Source organism: Aphidius gifuensis, linkage group LG1 (genome assembly GCF_014905175.1).
Source record: "Aphidius gifuensis isolate YNYX2018 linkage group LG1, ASM1490517v1, whole genome shotgun sequence".
NCBI lineage: Eukaryota > Metazoa > Arthropoda > Insecta > Hymenoptera > Braconidae > Aphidius > Aphidius gifuensis.
The window spans coordinates 28,712,837-28,728,852 of record NC_057788.1 but is presented as its reverse complement, the minus strand read 5'-3'; the positions used below and the strand labels follow the sequence as shown (position 1 = coordinate 28,728,852).

Sequence of the window (16,016 nt, the reverse complement as noted above, 5' to 3'; positions counted from 1 at the left end):
AACGTATCTATAAAAAAAAAAATTACTCAAGCATAGAAAATAACAAACGTTGAAGTCTCAATCTTCAAGATCCAATTGCATGTAGATTTTTTAAAATGTTTTCAATGATGACCAATATATTTTCAAGGAAAAACAAAGTTCTCAAAGAGATAGAATTGAGAAACTATTGGAATCTGAGGGTCAGGGCGTGCAAATTGGTTTTCCGGCTTAGAGGCTCATAAAAATATTTTCAAAATATCTTATCTCTTTTTTCCATATATTTTTGTATACTGTGGTTGTGAGTACCCTGCTGTTAGTACACAGTTTGTTTTATTTTTTTTTTTTTTTCTATTGAAAAATTATTCTGTCAACAAATGAAAACTATTAAATGTTGCAGATACAAATGGTTTTTAGTTCTTTTTCTAACGGCTGTTTTGGAGGTCATTTTTATGACTCAACTCTTCTGCCAATGTCTCACTTATTTTTTTTTTAATTTTTCAACATAAGTTATCGGGCTGTTGGACAATCAAGATCTCTTGGTATTAATTTTTAAACCGATCTAGATTTATATATTTTTTTTCAAGTCGTCAACGTGTAATTGTTTTTTTTTTTTTTTTTTTGATAAAATGGTTTTCTTTTTTTTTAAAAAGTAAAAAAATTGATGACATATTTTGACCATATCGTATTGTCATAGTGGTATATTACAATTTTCCATGGTTTTACATTACGGTGGAATTTGTGTTAGCCAAACCACCAAGTGAATCACTGATACATCAAACAATATATCATATTATTATTTGAATAAATAATACATAAAATAAATAAATAAATTATATAATCAAAAGTTTGAATTAGCAAATGTTTATGCAATCTGTGAAAGCTCGATATTTTTATTATTTCCTTTTTCATCTAACACAACAATATAACAGTGTCTCAGCAAGTTGATAAAAGTTATAGATTATTTTATCGTTAAATGATTGTTTATGGTGTGTGAAAAAATTTAATCACTTAATTAATTATTAACATATTTATTTGTTAATAACAATTGGCATATATATCAACTTAAAAAAGAAAAAAATATTTCAAATGTTTTTAATAATTTAAAAATCAATTTTTATTACGAACACTAATTTTGAATACCAATAAAAAATAATCGGAATAATTTTTTAACTAATGAAATAAAAATCATACTGACATATTTATTTTGTTGAAGTCGTGGAACGTTTTTTTGTTTTTTTTATTAGTTTGTTTTTGTTGATTGGTAAAAACAAAAACACATCGTTATCTTAAGTGTTGGCTTTGCCGTTGTTATTCAGGCAGCTTTATATATGGTGTCATTTTCGATTTAAAACATATTATATTAGTCAACAACAGAAAAGATTGTAAGTATAAATTAAAAATGAAAAATACATATACATAATAATTTTTATTGTGACTAGGTTCATTATGTCATCATACATACGAACAGATCGTCGTTGTAGTTATGCAAATTGTAAAAATGACTGTTTTTCTGGTATATATCTTTTGCTTTCCCGGAGGTAAATCAGAGAAATCTATTGCAAAGAAAAAAAAGTGGATTGAAAATTGTGGTAAGTGTTGAATTAATTATTTACATAAACCAATGATTTTGTGACACGATAATTAAAAAATAATAATTTTAACTATTACTTTGAAATTTTTTTTTTTAATTTTTATTAACTAAAATGCGCGCATATATATATCATTTTGAGTATATATATATGTAATACATATACATAAAGTATGTGTATATATTTAAAAATTTTTTTGTTTTTAATTTTGCTTTAAAAATGTTAAAAATGGTTAAAAATTATTATTATTTATTAATTAAAATAAATTTTTTTTGTAATAAAATATAATTTACTGCAATACATTTCAACATTGCCTAGATCATTTTGAGAATCACGATTATAAATAATAATTTTATCAATGTTCACGTTAAAAATTTTTAGTTTATTTTATTCTGTATTTTAGTTATTATTATTTACTGCGGGGTGTCAAATTTGAGTCACCAAGAACAAGAAATAGAGAGACTACGATTGCTTTTTCTAAACACTTTCAGAAGAAAATAATAATAACTATAAAAAATAAAATAAATTGACAATTTTTTATAATATTGGTTTTATTTAACATTTATCTATTAATTAATTCACTGATTAGTATATCATTAATCATAAATCATAATACATTCCAATATTGCCTACTATTGTCTAAATATATATGGTTGCAATCAATAATGGTTATTAATAATTCTGAGAATGACGATTATAAATGATAATTTTATAAATATTCAATTATTAAGTGTGATTTTTTAAATTCACATTGTCAAAAACAGGGGCCAAGCATATGGCTTGAGTGGACCACGAAGAAGCATCTCAATTGTGAATGGTTTAAGGGAAATTCTGAAGCTTCTCCTCTTATTCGTTCGGTCAAACTTTGTTTTTTTGTCTTCCTCTTTTTCTGTCTCTGTCTTTACTGCACTTGAGTATGAAAATTTCAAGATAGTGTTGCTTGTACGAGCATATTCACATCAAATTATTTTGATAAATTACAAATAAATAACATACAAGTAACTTGTTGTATCGCAAGGGTTAATTTTTATTAACTCGAATTTCTTGTTTAATTTCTAGCCAGCCCTTGTGAAAATATTTCTTCCCGATTCCTCTTGAATTTTTCTTGAATTACCTCTTCTCTCTACCTTTGCTTATCTCATTTAAATGCAAATACATACGTCAATATACATATGATGTACCATTTACCAGACTTGTTTGTCAAACATTGTCAAATCAAATGATTCATTTTTTCAACTTCTTTCCAGTAGGCTGATTACACATGTATAACTAGTTATTATGAATAATCATTGTATTAAAATTTAATATTTTTTCATAACGTCCATAAATAATTTCATTACTCAAATTAAAAAAAAAAAAATTCAAAAGCGAATGATCTTTCAAGCAGTAAGTAGAAAACAAATATTTTTGAAAAATCCTCCCGTATAAACCTTTTTTTTTGTTTTCATAATTATTCAAACATATCTCGTAACGCCAAATTTTATGCCCGGTTAGACAAAATTTTGTTGCGCTTTTGCCTCGAAAACTGGCTTTTGAGTGTGTTGGTGCATATACAGACAGACATTAACCTGCTAGCAAACAAGTATAGAACATTGCTACATTATATGCTTGTGTGTGTCACGTCTGTGTGCATCACTTGCCACGAAAAAGCAAATAGAAAAAAATAAGTTTTCAAGTAGACAATGAATCGGCTATACGCTGTTTAAGGGAAAAAAAATTGTTAAAAAATAAATTTCTCTGTCTGGCCTAATAAAAATTTAATATTTGCATAAACAAATGAAATTCTTTAAATAATCGAGTTTTTTTCTTTAATTTGTTTATGTAAATATCTATTGTTAATAAGGAAAGACACAAAAATTTATTTATTTTATAATAATTGACACATTTTCTACAATATATTACGATTTTTTTTTTCGCGAAATAACTACCTCTTTTCCTCCAAAAATAATTACGCGTCGCGAAAAGAATAGAAAAAAAAATATTTTTGCCGGAGAAATCACGAATAACTTCCTTAATAATCGACCAAAAAAAAAAATTAAAACGGGAAAATTTTCTTCGATAATAGTAGATTAATTTCGTCTTAGGGAATTTTCGCGAAAAAACCACCCCTTTCATCTTAAAATCAATTACGCGTCGCGAAAAGAATAGAAAAAAAATATTTTTGCCGGAGAAATCGCGAATAATTTTTCAAATAATCAACGGAAAAATAAAATAAGAACGGGAAAATTTTCTTTGATTAGAGTAGATTAATTTCGTCTTAGGGCATTTTCGCGAAAAAACCACCCCTTTCATCTTAAAAATAATTACGTGTCATGAGAAAATAGAAATGATAGTATTTTTATTAGCATACGATAGTGCATGTAATCATTAACACGATGAAAAAAAAATTTTCAAAATTGATGCATTTTTGAATATTGGAGCTATTTGTTAAGTTTTTTTTTTTATTAACAATTCCTGTTTGTTGTTATTCCGGGCCGACAACGCGAGAAATAAGAAAATTGCCTGAAATCGAATTTAAAAGTTTATTTCACTAATGCTTTCATGGTGCGTGTAAATACAACAGCTGCGTGTGTGTGTGTGTGTGCGTCGAGTCGGGTACAGTCAGGTAGCGTCGGATCGAAATAAAACTATCTCTTTTTTTTATATATCTATCGCGGTTGCGCAGGAGAGTTTTGAGTGGGGGTTCATGAGGGGTAACGCGTTAATCAAAAAAATATAAAACTTTAAAAATTAATTACGCGAAAAGGGATGGTTAAAAAAAAAAAAACTTATGAAATCTACCTCCCCTAAAAAATTATTCTCTACAACTTTTACTTGAAACTTTTCATTCTAATTCTAACAGGAATCGCGAAATTGATTATTTTAATTTTAATTAATTATTTTCACCCTTTCCCGGGAGGATAGAAATTTTTAAATATTTTTAATTGAAATCGGAGGTCGAAATACCCCTAAAATAATTTTTTCGTCAAAATCGGGTAAAATTTTTTAAAATGCCCATTTAAAACAGAACTTGCCTGGATGAGGGAGAATCTTTAATGGGGGTCACCGTCTCCGCTTTGTCCTATCCTTCGTAGCTTGAGTTCTGGGAATTTTAAGCAACAATAAAATTTATTAGCAACAATTTATTTATTTGAATTGTTGTTAAATTTTTTTTTTATGAATAAATTATTAACAAATTGTAAATTATTATTATTATTATGATTATTATAAATAATAATAATATTATATTGTTAATAAAAATGTTTGATAAACAATTGCATGGCGCCTTTAAAAATTATCATTTTTAAATAATTTTTTTTTATAAGAAAAAGCAGTAAGCAATCTAAAAAAGATTCACACGTTTTTTTTACCCTACTTTCTCTTTTTCTATTATTTTTATATACATACATTCATTTTTAAAATGAAAAAAAAATAAAAATTTAAAACTAAAATATTATTGAAAATAACGAATTAAAATATACATATATATAAACAAAATTATAGATTTTATCTATATTTTGATAGCTTTAAAATAATAATTTAATAATATACATATATATGTATACACCCAACTAATTTGAGTATTATTTTCATATGTTCTAGGAAATCCGGAATTAAAAAAATATTCAGATAAGTATATCTGCAATTTAAAAATTTGTGCAGATCATTTTCCATCGTCAGCTTTTAAATCTGAGTTTAAAGATAGATTGAAAAGTGATGCAATTCCATTATTAAATTATTTTTCATCAGAAAATAATAGTAAGAATAATCCAGACTCAGAGACAGCTTGCTTAAATATAAAGAAAAGAACGTTACAACATGTTGATGATGAAGTAATGGTAGATTTGTCAATTAATCAGGCAACCAAAAATCAAAATGATGTTAGAGCTGAATTAGTGACATTACCTTGTAGTTTATATAATAATTTACAAAATCGTTGTAAAATTCTTGAAAAAGAAAATTCAATTTTATCAAAAGATATGAAAATGCTTCGATCAGTAATTGACAAATCAAATAAAAAAATGCTTCTAGTTAAAAGTCGACGGTTTAAAAATCCCAAAAGACTTGAAAAACATTTAAAAAAAGAAGCGTGTGATATAATTAATAAAATGAATTTAGATCCTGTGGCAAAAGCCACTATTATGTTGCAATTACATACAACCAACACTCCATATTCAAGGATGGAGAGAGATGTCGCAAAAAACTTGTATTATCATTCACCAGCAGCTCTAGGAAGTTTGCGTCAAAATGGAGCTAATTTTCCTAGTAAAAACTCTATCAGGAGATGGCTAGAAGAATTTACTATTCTTCCAGGCTTTTGTGATTCAGTATTTAAAAGATTGGAACAAGTAATGATAAGTTATCCACCAGAAAACAGGATTTGTTGTCTTAAATTTGATGAAACAGTTATTAAATCATTTGAACAATATTCTGAAAAATTTGATATGATTGAAGGTCTTGTTGATAAGGGACAATTTGGACGAACAGATATACGAGCAAAGTCTGTTTTATTTTTATGCCTTGATAGTATTAATGTAAATAAGAAATGGCACCAACCTCTTGCTTATTTTTTCACTGAAAGTAGCATAAGTGGCGATGATTTATATAAAATTATACTTGAATGCTTAAGTAGACTAAAAAAAGCTGGAGCAGATTGTCGTTTTTTAACGTGTGATATGGGCACTAACAATCAACGCTTAGTTAATTTACTTCAAGTGAAAGTAAAAAATAATAATCAACAAGATAGCTTTACAACAGTAAATATTGGTAGTTTTATTCATGATGGTATTAAATATTATGTAGGCTATGATGTTCCACACTTATTTAAAAGGCTTTTAGCATTTTTAAGATCACGAAAACCATTAACCTGTGATAAAAAAATTATAGCACTGTATGATGATTTCATTTTAACGTTTCGAGTGGATAGAAATACTGAAGGTGGCTCACATTTATTATCTCACATAGACGAGAGATTGCATCTGCGACCAAATAGTTTTGAATCCATGAATGTGAAAAGAACTTTTCAAATGTTTGGTCGCAGATACGCAGCAGCAATGAAAACTGCAGGTAATTTTATATATTTATTCTTTGATTTTTTTTTTATTTATATTAGACTCTAATAGTTTTATTTTTATTTGAGTAGAGATTACAAAAAAATCAAATATATGAACAAAAATGATTGTCAAAATGAATGTGTAAAATTTAAAAAATGTTTACTTTAAGTATTTATATTTTAAAAAACGAATAATTTTTTTCAAAAAAAATTTCAATATAACTACGACATAAAATAATAATGGTTCTATTAAAATTTGAAAAACTGCAGTGTATTCACAATTATTTTACGATTGATGTTTATTATTTTTTTAGGTCATGCAAATCTTTTGATAAGCTCCAAAACATGGATGGAAACTGCAGGATTTATCGAACGTTGTAATGATGCAATTGATGCTCTCAATACCTTAACAAATAAAGATGAAAAACGTCTCAATATGAAGCGTGTTATATCTGATCGAAATCCACAAGTTGAAAATTGTCTCATAGATTTTTTAAAGTGGACATTAAAGTGGAAAGTACCATTTGGGAGTCATCCAGGTTTTTTAGATGGCTTGCCAATGACTATTAGTTCAATTCTCAATTTATATCATGATTTAAAATTGCAATTTGTTGATTTTGAGCTTGCAACTGGACTGCTGAATCAAGATAATGTTGAGCATCTTTTTTCAAAATTTCGTCAACGAGGTGGAAACAATGCAAATCCAACTGCTCGAGGTATTCGAATTTCGACTGGTCATATTCTTTCAAATGGTTTTACATACAAGAGTGCTGGTTGTAATACTAGAAAAACTGAAAAAGAATGTAAATCTCTACTTGATACTGATAACAATGAAATTAGTTTAAACATAATAACATCATCAAGTTATAATGAAGCTCATAAAATTAATAATAAAAATGATTCAATGAGTGAAGAGTGGAATGAAGAAGAGAGCGACTCAGAAGAAGATGATGACGTTGGAGTACTTGAAGATGTTGATACACTGTATGGTGAAACAAAAAAATCAAAAGAAAGTGTTGAAAATGTCGAAGAGTCACAAGAGAATATATATGAAGAACTTGACGAGTATGCTCAACAAGCTATCACATATTTTTGTGGCTTTATAGTTCGTCGAGGACTTCAAAAATATAATTGTGGGAAATGTCGAAATGATTGGTTAAAAACCCCCTTAGATCAATCAACAAACTCTGAAGGTTACCTTCGTTATCGTGAGTACACGGCTGACCATGATCTAGAGGATCCAGATGTATTACATCTTTTTCGACCTCAAGATAATCTTGTAAAAATTTTTTCATTATTTTTGAAAATATTCGATGAAATATGGAATAAATTTTGGCATTATTGTCCATTATTAAAAACAATAATAATAGAATCTATAAAATCAATTAAAAATATTAAAAAAACATCAGAGGAATTCTATTTAGTCAAAGAATGGTTTGACAAAAGTAAACCATGCTATCAACATCGAATATATTTTATGCAGTACGTATTGAAAATTAAAATTATTGCTCGTACTCGACTTCACAATCAAGAATCCAAATTATCCAACAAGATTCAAGTGTACAAGAAAAATAACCAAAAATTAAAAAATTTATACAATATGTGATGTATACATGATAATATTGTCAAAAAAATAATAAATATCAGCACTTGGTTTACTAATTGATTTATTTGCCTATTTTCAATGTTTGTAATAATTTTAGTCTTGATATCATGTGTGGTTTAAAATCTCAAGTTTAATTTGTTGTATTATTATTTTATAGAAGATGATCATTAAAAGAATATATGAATGAATGATTAAATATATACTTATAATCGTTTTTTTTTCTCCATGGACTAATATCGAAATTAAATATGAAAATTTTTTCTCAAAAAATTAATATTTTTACTTTTAAAATTCATAAAATATGTATGCTAAATAAAATTTAATAAAAGGACTTATAATCGTTTTTTTTATCCATGGACTAAAATCAAATTCAATATGAAAATTTTCTCTCACGAAATTAATATTTTTTTTTAAAAAATTCATAAAAGAGTTACTTATGCCAAATAAAAGAAAATAAATTTAATAAATTTAATAAAAGAAAAAATTGAAATTAAAGACTCTGCATTACCATTTTACTGTGACTTTACCATATACATTTGGCTACGTAGTACCAATTGAACAAGACACGTAAGATGGCGCAAAAACTAGTGAATTATAAAACTATCGGCGTGGGACCTCTCAGTCTTCTCTCTGAAAAAAGAAATAAAAAAAAAAAAAAAAAATAGATAAAAGCACGTTTAGATAACTTCATTTGTAAAAAGTGTAATTTAACTTGTCAACATTGTTTATTGCGATGTTTTTAACAACATGATATTAGTAATTTTATAATGTGACATTGTATTTTTTATTTAATTTTATTGTTTAATTATGTTGCCAATTAGAATGGACATGACAAGAGAACAATGCAAAACTTGTTTAAGATGTCTAGGTGAGGTTATGTCAACTTACAATGTAGCATCATTTTAAAAATAATAATATTTTAATAAACATTAAACAATTAACAATTAACTTGATATAAAATTGCAAAATTATTAAATAATTTAAATATTAATAATAAACAATTGATTATTGTTTATTATCTGTTTATTTCAACAATAAATCTTTTTTTTATTTCTATTTTTTTTTTTTATAATAAATATCTTTCTTAATTTTATAAAAATTATATTTATTAAATAAATAAATTATTAGTTAATTATAATTATATTTTTATTAATTGTTTTTATTGTTTTTGAATTAGAATTGGATGCATATGGAAATATGGTGTCAGTATTGAGAGCCCAGGGTTCATTTACTGATGATAAAAAACGTATATTAAATGAATTAGCTGAAGTATTGCATATATCAAATGATCGTCATCGTGCTGAAATAAGAAGAGCAGTTAATGATGAAAAATTAAGTGAAATTGCTGATAAATTATATGGTCCAAATACATGGACTGATTGGGCAATTGAAGGACGTAGAACAATACCATTAATACCAAGATCAAAAGCACATACAGCATTTATTGAACTTGCTAATAGTTTATCAATTGTTATTGCAACAGCAAATTCTAAAAAACGTATTAATTATCATGATAATAGTACAATTAATAATAAACAACAAAATGATAAAAATGATAATAATTGTAGTGATGATGGTGATGGTGTAAATAATAATAATAATATTAGTGAAAATTTTAAATGTTCTAGTGTTGTTAATAGTAATAATGATAATGATTTATTGACAATTGAAAAAAATAATCAAGTTAATAATAATAATTTTAATAGTGTATTGTCATTACAAACAAAACAACAACAACAACAACAACGTGGTAAAAAAAGAAAAAATTCATATAATGATAATAGTTTAAGAAAAGTTAGAAAATATACAATTAATTTAGATGTTAATAATTTTAATTCTGTTGGTAATATTAAAAATTCAACAACATCAACAACTTCTCATGAGGTAATTTTTTTTATATAATATATTTAATTTATATTTTAATTATTTTCTTTACTATTTGCTTATTTTCTTCATGGAGATTTTATTAAATGGATATAATTGTTTTTTTTATTTTTATTTTTAGCCAATGGTTATTGATGATAATTTGAGTGTAAATACTAAAAATATAAAATCATCTTTAACGAGGAAGGAATCATTATCAACGTCATCCAGTGATTGTGTTAAAATTTGTCAAGATACTGTGAGGCAAGATGTTGATAGGGTGGTGGTGGATCATCGATTAAATGATGAAGATAATTTAACAGATGAAACAGAGAGTTCAGATGAACTTAATGATATGTCAGTGTTTGGTGATGTTGATAGTTGTATTGATGATGGTACAAGAGTGATAAGAAATGATAATTTTACATCAAAAAATTATGAGGCTGATGATTATGGAGATAAATCAAAGAAAATAGTGAAGGCTGTTGATTTAAATGTAAAAGAAAATTTTGATGAATTAAAAAATAAGACAAAAGTTGTTGAATCAATATCAGCAATGAAAAATAATATTGAAGATGATTTAAATGTAAAAAATTCACAAGTAAATTTGGAGGATGAAAAAATTAAATTGGATTTAGAAAGTAAAAAAATGGATACAAAAATAACTGAGTTGAATTTGGAGAGGAAAGTGACTGAGTTAAATATAGGTAAAAAAAATAAAGAGTCAAGAGTGAAGGACAATGTTGAAATGGCAATGGAAAAAGAAATTATTGATATTATTAAAACGAATGCTGAAAGGGAAATCGTTGAACCAGTGATTGAGCAACGAACTGATGAGGTGACCTTGGAAACAAAAATCAACGAGCCAATTGTCGAGGTTAACATTGCTTCAACAACTTTGAATATAGAAAATAATAAAGATCTTCCTGTAGAAACAACAATTATTAATTCAGAATTAAATAAAAATCATACTGAATTAGTTTTAGAAACAAATAAAATTGTGGAACCAATTTTAGAAACAAAAGAAATTGTTGAACCAGTTTTAGAAACTATAAAAGTATGTGAACCAATTTTAGAAACTACAGAAGTATGTGAACCAATTTTAGAAACAATAAATGTTGTTGAACATGCTGGAGAAACAACAGAAATTGTTGAACCAGTTTCAGAAGCAACTGAAATTGTTGAACCGACTATAGGGACAATAGAAATTGTTGGACCAGCTATAGAAACAATAGAAATTGTTGAACCAGTTTCAGAAGCAATAGAAATTGTTGAACCAGTTCCAGAAGCAATGGAAATTATTGAACCAGTTTCAGAAGCAATGGAAATTGTTGAACTAGCTTTAGAAACAATAGAAATCCTTGAACCATCTTCAGAAACAACAGAGCCTGTTGAAGAAGTTTTAGAAACAACTGAAATTGTTGAACCGTCTATAGAGACAATAGATATTGTTGAACCATCTTTAGAAACAACAGAACCTGTTGAAGAAGTTTTAGAAACAACTGAAATTGTTGAACCGTCTGTAGTGACAATAGATATTGTTGAACCAGTTTCAGAAGCAATAGAAATTATTGAACCATCTTTAGAAACAACAGAAACTCTTGAAGAAGTTTCAGAAACAACTGATATTGTTGAACCAGCCATAGAGACAATAGAAATTATTGATCCAATTTTAGAAACAACAGAAACTGTCGAGACAAATTTTGAAACAACAGAAATTGTTGAGCCAAATTTTGAAGAAAATATATTTGCATCAAGTTTTGATGATAAAATTGTTGAATTAAATATAGATACTGAAACTGATGATATCAATATACCAACAAATGATGATGTTGATCCATTGTTGGAATCACCAATTATTGAATCAAATTTAGATAATATAATCTCACCACTTCCAGAAATACAAATAGTCTCTCCAACATTAGATAAACTTATTCCTTCAATATTAGAAACAAACAATATATATCCAACACCAGAAATAAAATTAATACCATCAATTTTAGAAACAAAAAATCCATCATTAACTCAACAAAATAAAACACCAAATAATTTAACAACAAAAATTATTTCTCAGCCATTACAAATAAGAATAACTTCACCAACACGTCAATTAAAAATTATTTCACCATCATTATCAACGAAATTAATATCTCCTAAACAAGACACAATAATTGTTTCAAATCAACCTCAAGAATTAAATACAATATCATCACCAAAAATAATAACAACATCACCACCATTAATTCAAAATATTATTGAATCAAATATTGATAAAAAAATAATAATTCCAAATTCATCAACAAAAATTATTGGTATACAAAAAAATATAATAAAACCAAAAGTTGAATTAAAATTAATTGATTCAAATTTAACACAATTAATACAACAAAAATTAGAAACAACAAAAATACATAAAACTGATAATACATCTGGTAGTACAACACCAACTGGATCATCACCATCAACACCAGTTAAATCAGATCTCGTAACATTATCACAAATACCACTTGGAAATATAAATCGTTCACCAATGGCTAAAGTGGTAATTAATAATTGATTATTTTTAAATTTTAAATTGATTTTAAATTTATAAATTATTTTATTTTATTTTTTACAGGGTATTACATTAAATTCTGATAAAACAGTTAGTCTAAGTTCTCTTCCAAATGTTAAATTAGGAATGAAAAAAAAAGTTATTGTCGTACAAAAAGGACTATCAAAAACTGTAAAATTATCTCAGGTAAAAAATAATACTACATTCAATTACAATGGCAATATTTATTAATAAATATTTTAATTTTTTATTCAACAGGAAGTATTAGATAGAGTTAAAGGTGGTAAAAATTTATGTATTACTAGAAATAGTGGATCATTTTGTTTACGACCACATAAACCAAAAGTTGGTAATAATGGTGATCAAATACCAAAATTGGTAACATTACCAGGTAATTTTGTTAATTCAAAATTAAAGTCTGATAATAATAAAATATTACTTAATATTAAAAATAATAATAAATCACTTAAAATAAAAGTTGATAAAATTGATAATTTAAATATAAATAATTATGATAATTTAAATTTTCATAAAAATGAACAATTAAATTTTGAATATAATCATTCACATTTAGATATTAATAATTTAAATAATGAAAATATTCATAATGTAGTTAATACTGATGAAATTAATAATTCATATATTAAAAATATAGAAAAAGAATATGATGATAATATTGATTATGAAAATCATATTGAATCAAGTATTGTATCAGCATCATCAGTTATTATTAATGATAATTCACATGATAATGATGTATCATTGAATTTAAATAATCAAGATTCAATTAATGATTTAAATGGAGGATTTTTAAATTTACCAGTTAATATACATGGTGATATTGTTCATCAGGATAATTCACACATTATTGAGAGTGAAATTAGGTAAATTATTTTTCTATTATATATGAATTATGTGGGCTAAAGTAGGCTAAAGTAGACACTTAAAAAATCAATTTAATATTTCGAAAAAATCATTATAAAAGTTGAATAGAAAAAAATTAATAAACAAGTGTCTACTTTGTCTTTACTGTTGATTTTATTTTACATTTCTTTAGCTTCTTTTTATGGCCTTTTAAATAAATAAATTTAATTAATTTGTGATTTGTTTTTTTAGCAATGACATTTACATGGATGAAGGAGAATATTTAAATGATTCTGACACAACAAATTGTAAAAAAGATGTGTTTTTACCGTCCGATAATGAAGTTTATAATTTCGAATCAAATGGTAATTTTATTAATTTTAGTGATTAATAAAACATAAAATGATGATGATGATGATGATTGAATTTTATTTGCAGCAGATAATGTGTGTACTATTGAAACTGATGGAACAGAAATAACAACTGAAATGGATATGTTTCCAACACAAATAGTATCAACTGGTTCGCAAATTGAAACATTTACTTATCTTGAAGAAGACACTGTTGAAGAATTTCATGATAATCATATTAATGAACAACAAATAACACATCCTGAATTAATCAATGAATATGAAGACAATGAATCGTAACAGTATATTTAACTTTTTATAGAAAATTCATTTTTTTTTTGTTAGTTTTTTTTTTTTTAAATACTCCAGCCTGACGTACCTACTAATCAAGATGAAGACTTATTTAATTTATATATTATTTTTTAATAAATATTAAGTCATACAATTTGATATTATTGATAATCGTGTTATACTGTCAACACATCTTAAAAATAATTAAAAAAAGAAACATAATTTTTTATAATTTTTTTTTTTTTCGTTCTTTAAATACTTTTTTGAACGCTGGCTGCTCATTTTAAGTGATTCATTAAATTTTTACGTTTAATTATTGTAAATTTAAAGTGTATTAAAGAGACCTTTTTTTTTAAAACAAATTTACATGGAAAAAAAAAATATATTTATAAATTAAGAAGAAAAAAAAAAAATTAATCTATTAATTTTTAAATATATTAACAAATAAAATTAATAATAATATTTTAATAATTGCTGATGAATGAAAGTACCATGTAATTAATTGGATGAATGTTTATTTAAATAAATTTAACAATTAATTAAATTTTTTGTATTTATTTTTTATTTTCAAAGAAAAAAAACGATTAGAAAAAAAAATAAAATAGAAGAAAAAAAGGAATTTTTTTTTTGTATATTATTGTAAGAATAGATTGAACATAATTAGTAAGGGCGAGGTGGTGGTGGTCCGCCTCTCATCATACCAGGTGGTGGTCCTCGCATACCTGGTGGCATTGGTGGTCCACCACGTCCCATTGGTGGCATACCTGGTGGCATTCCCGGTGGCATACCTTTTTTTTAAATAGAAAATACATAAAAATTAATTACTAAAATAGTAATTGTTTTTAAATTGAAAAAAGTTATGTTAAAAAATTAAATTTACCCATCATTCCTGGTGGTGGTCCCATCATACCAGGTGGTGGTCCACGTACTGGCATTGATTGTGCACCAGGATGCATTTGTGGTGGTGCTGATACTTGTCCACGTCCACCAGGTGTCATAATTTGTTGTGATGGTCCACCAACACCACGTACTGGTCCTTGTAAACCAGCTGGTACACCAGATACATTTGCTGGCATACCACGTCCAACAGCACGTCCCATACCTGGACCAGGACCGGCACCTGGTATTGGTACTCTTGGTAAACCTTCTTCTGGTGGTGGTGGTCCTTCAACAGTTAGTGATACAATATTTTCACCTCTCAATAATACAAAACCTAATACTCTTTTTTTTTCTCTTTCTGGTTGTTTTGTATTTTTTGGCTTTATTTTACAAAATTCTTCACAATCTCCAAGTATTAAATTCATATGTTTATCAAATGCTTTAAATGTTCCAATAAATGTACGTGAATCTTGAAGGATTATACGAACTCTGTAGTTGATGTGTTGTAACATCTTATTATTTTTACCAATCGTCTGTAAATAATACAAATATATTTATTAATTATTAATCTATAAACATTGTTAATGCAATTTATTATTGTTTATTATGATTTATTAGAATATAAATTTTATCTCATTGTTATTTATTTATTTATTTTTTTATATTATAATAATAATAATAATTAATAAGGGTAAACATTGGTAAAACGTTAAAAATTTAGAGGTTAGATTAACGACGCGAGGACAATTTTTAACAATTAAATCTTTATTAATTATTGAGTTAAATGTTAATATATTCACTTACCATTTTGACGTGTTTTTTTTATGTCTCTTTGTTATGAATATTTTATTATTTATGTTTATGAAATTAGGGGACAAAATTATATATTTTCGCACATCCAAACACCGGCTGATAATTAATTTTTTTTGTGTGGCGTTGTGTTGACGGCGCATGTACACACTGACACAAACACACACACCGTAATTAAATTTTAAATTTTAATTATCAT

At 25.9% G+C, this 16,016-nt stretch overlaps 3 protein-coding genes across 4 annotated transcripts; 2 read left to right on the top strand and 1 right to left on the bottom strand.

Moving 5' to 3' along the window:
- Positions 1–6,522: 6,522 nt before the first annotated feature.
- LOC122860151 lies at positions 6,523–8,322 on the top strand. Its single transcript, XM_044163840.1, has 2 exons — positions 6,523–6,614; positions 6,915–8,322. Exons 1-2 carry the CDS (start codon positions 6,551–6,553, stop codon positions 8,204–8,206), a joined length of 1,356 nt encoding a protein of 451 aa, XP_044019775.1. The 5' UTR covers positions 6,523–6,550; the 3' UTR covers positions 8,207–8,322.
- Positions 8,323–8,865: 543 nt separating this feature from the next.
- LOC122860127 lies at positions 8,866–14,541 on the top strand. Of its 2 annotated transcripts, none has more exons than XM_044163801.1 (8): positions 8,866–9,074; positions 9,384–10,090; positions 10,212–12,611; positions 12,687–12,809; positions 12,882–13,014; positions 13,279–13,507; positions 13,740–13,852; positions 13,926–14,464. In XM_044163801.1, exons 1-8 carry the CDS (start codon positions 9,014–9,016, stop codon positions 14,135–14,137), a joined length of 3,978 nt encoding a protein of 1,325 aa, XP_044019736.1. In that variant the 5' UTR covers positions 8,866–9,013; the 3' UTR covers positions 14,138–14,464. The 2 variants fall into 2 exon arrangements, with proteins under 2 accessions (XP_044019736.1, XP_044019737.1); XM_044163802.1 differs by having other exon boundaries at positions 8,879–9,074; positions 13,929–14,541.
- Positions 14,542–14,728: 187 nt separating this feature from the next.
- LOC122860175 (small nuclear ribonucleoprotein-associated protein B) lies at positions 14,729–15,936 on the bottom strand. The gene is made up of 3 exons (XM_044163873.1): positions 15,812–15,936; positions 15,009–15,540; positions 14,729–14,916 (listed from the first exon to the last, which is right to left on the bottom strand). The coding sequence occupies exons 1-3, from the start codon at positions 15,812–15,814 to the stop codon at positions 14,789–14,791; spliced, it is 663 nt and encodes a 220-aa protein (XP_044019808.1). The 5' UTR covers positions 15,815–15,936; the 3' UTR covers positions 14,729–14,788.
- Positions 15,937–16,016: the final 80 nt, after the last annotated feature.

Excerpts from the sequence above, each read along its gene's own strand:
- LOC122860151 (XM_044163840.1), top strand. The coding sequence starts at position 6,551 with ATGAATGTGAAAAGAACTTTTCAAATGTTTGGTCGCAGATACGCAGCA. Across the intron at positions 6,615-6,914 it reads AGCAGCAATGAAAACTGCAG|GTCATGCAAATCTTTTGATA; the intron begins GTAATTTTATAT and ends TTATTTTTTTAG.
- LOC122860175 (XM_044163873.1), bottom strand. Across the intron at positions 14,917-15,008 it reads ACCACCACCAGGAATGATGG|GTATGCCACCGGGAATGCCA; the intron begins GTAAATTTAATT and ends TTTAAAAAAAAG.
- LOC122860127 (XM_044163801.1), top strand. The coding sequence starts at position 9,014 with ATGTTGCCAATTAGAATGGACATGACAAGAGAACAATGCAAAACTTGT. Across the intron at positions 13,015-13,278 it reads AAAATTGGTAACATTACCAG|AAAAAGAATATGATGATAAT; the intron begins GTAATTTTGTTA and ends TTAAAAATATAG. Across the intron at positions 13,508-13,739 it reads ATTATTGAGAGTGAAATTAG|CAATGACATTTACATGGATG; the intron begins GTAAATTATTTT and ends TTGTTTTTTTAG.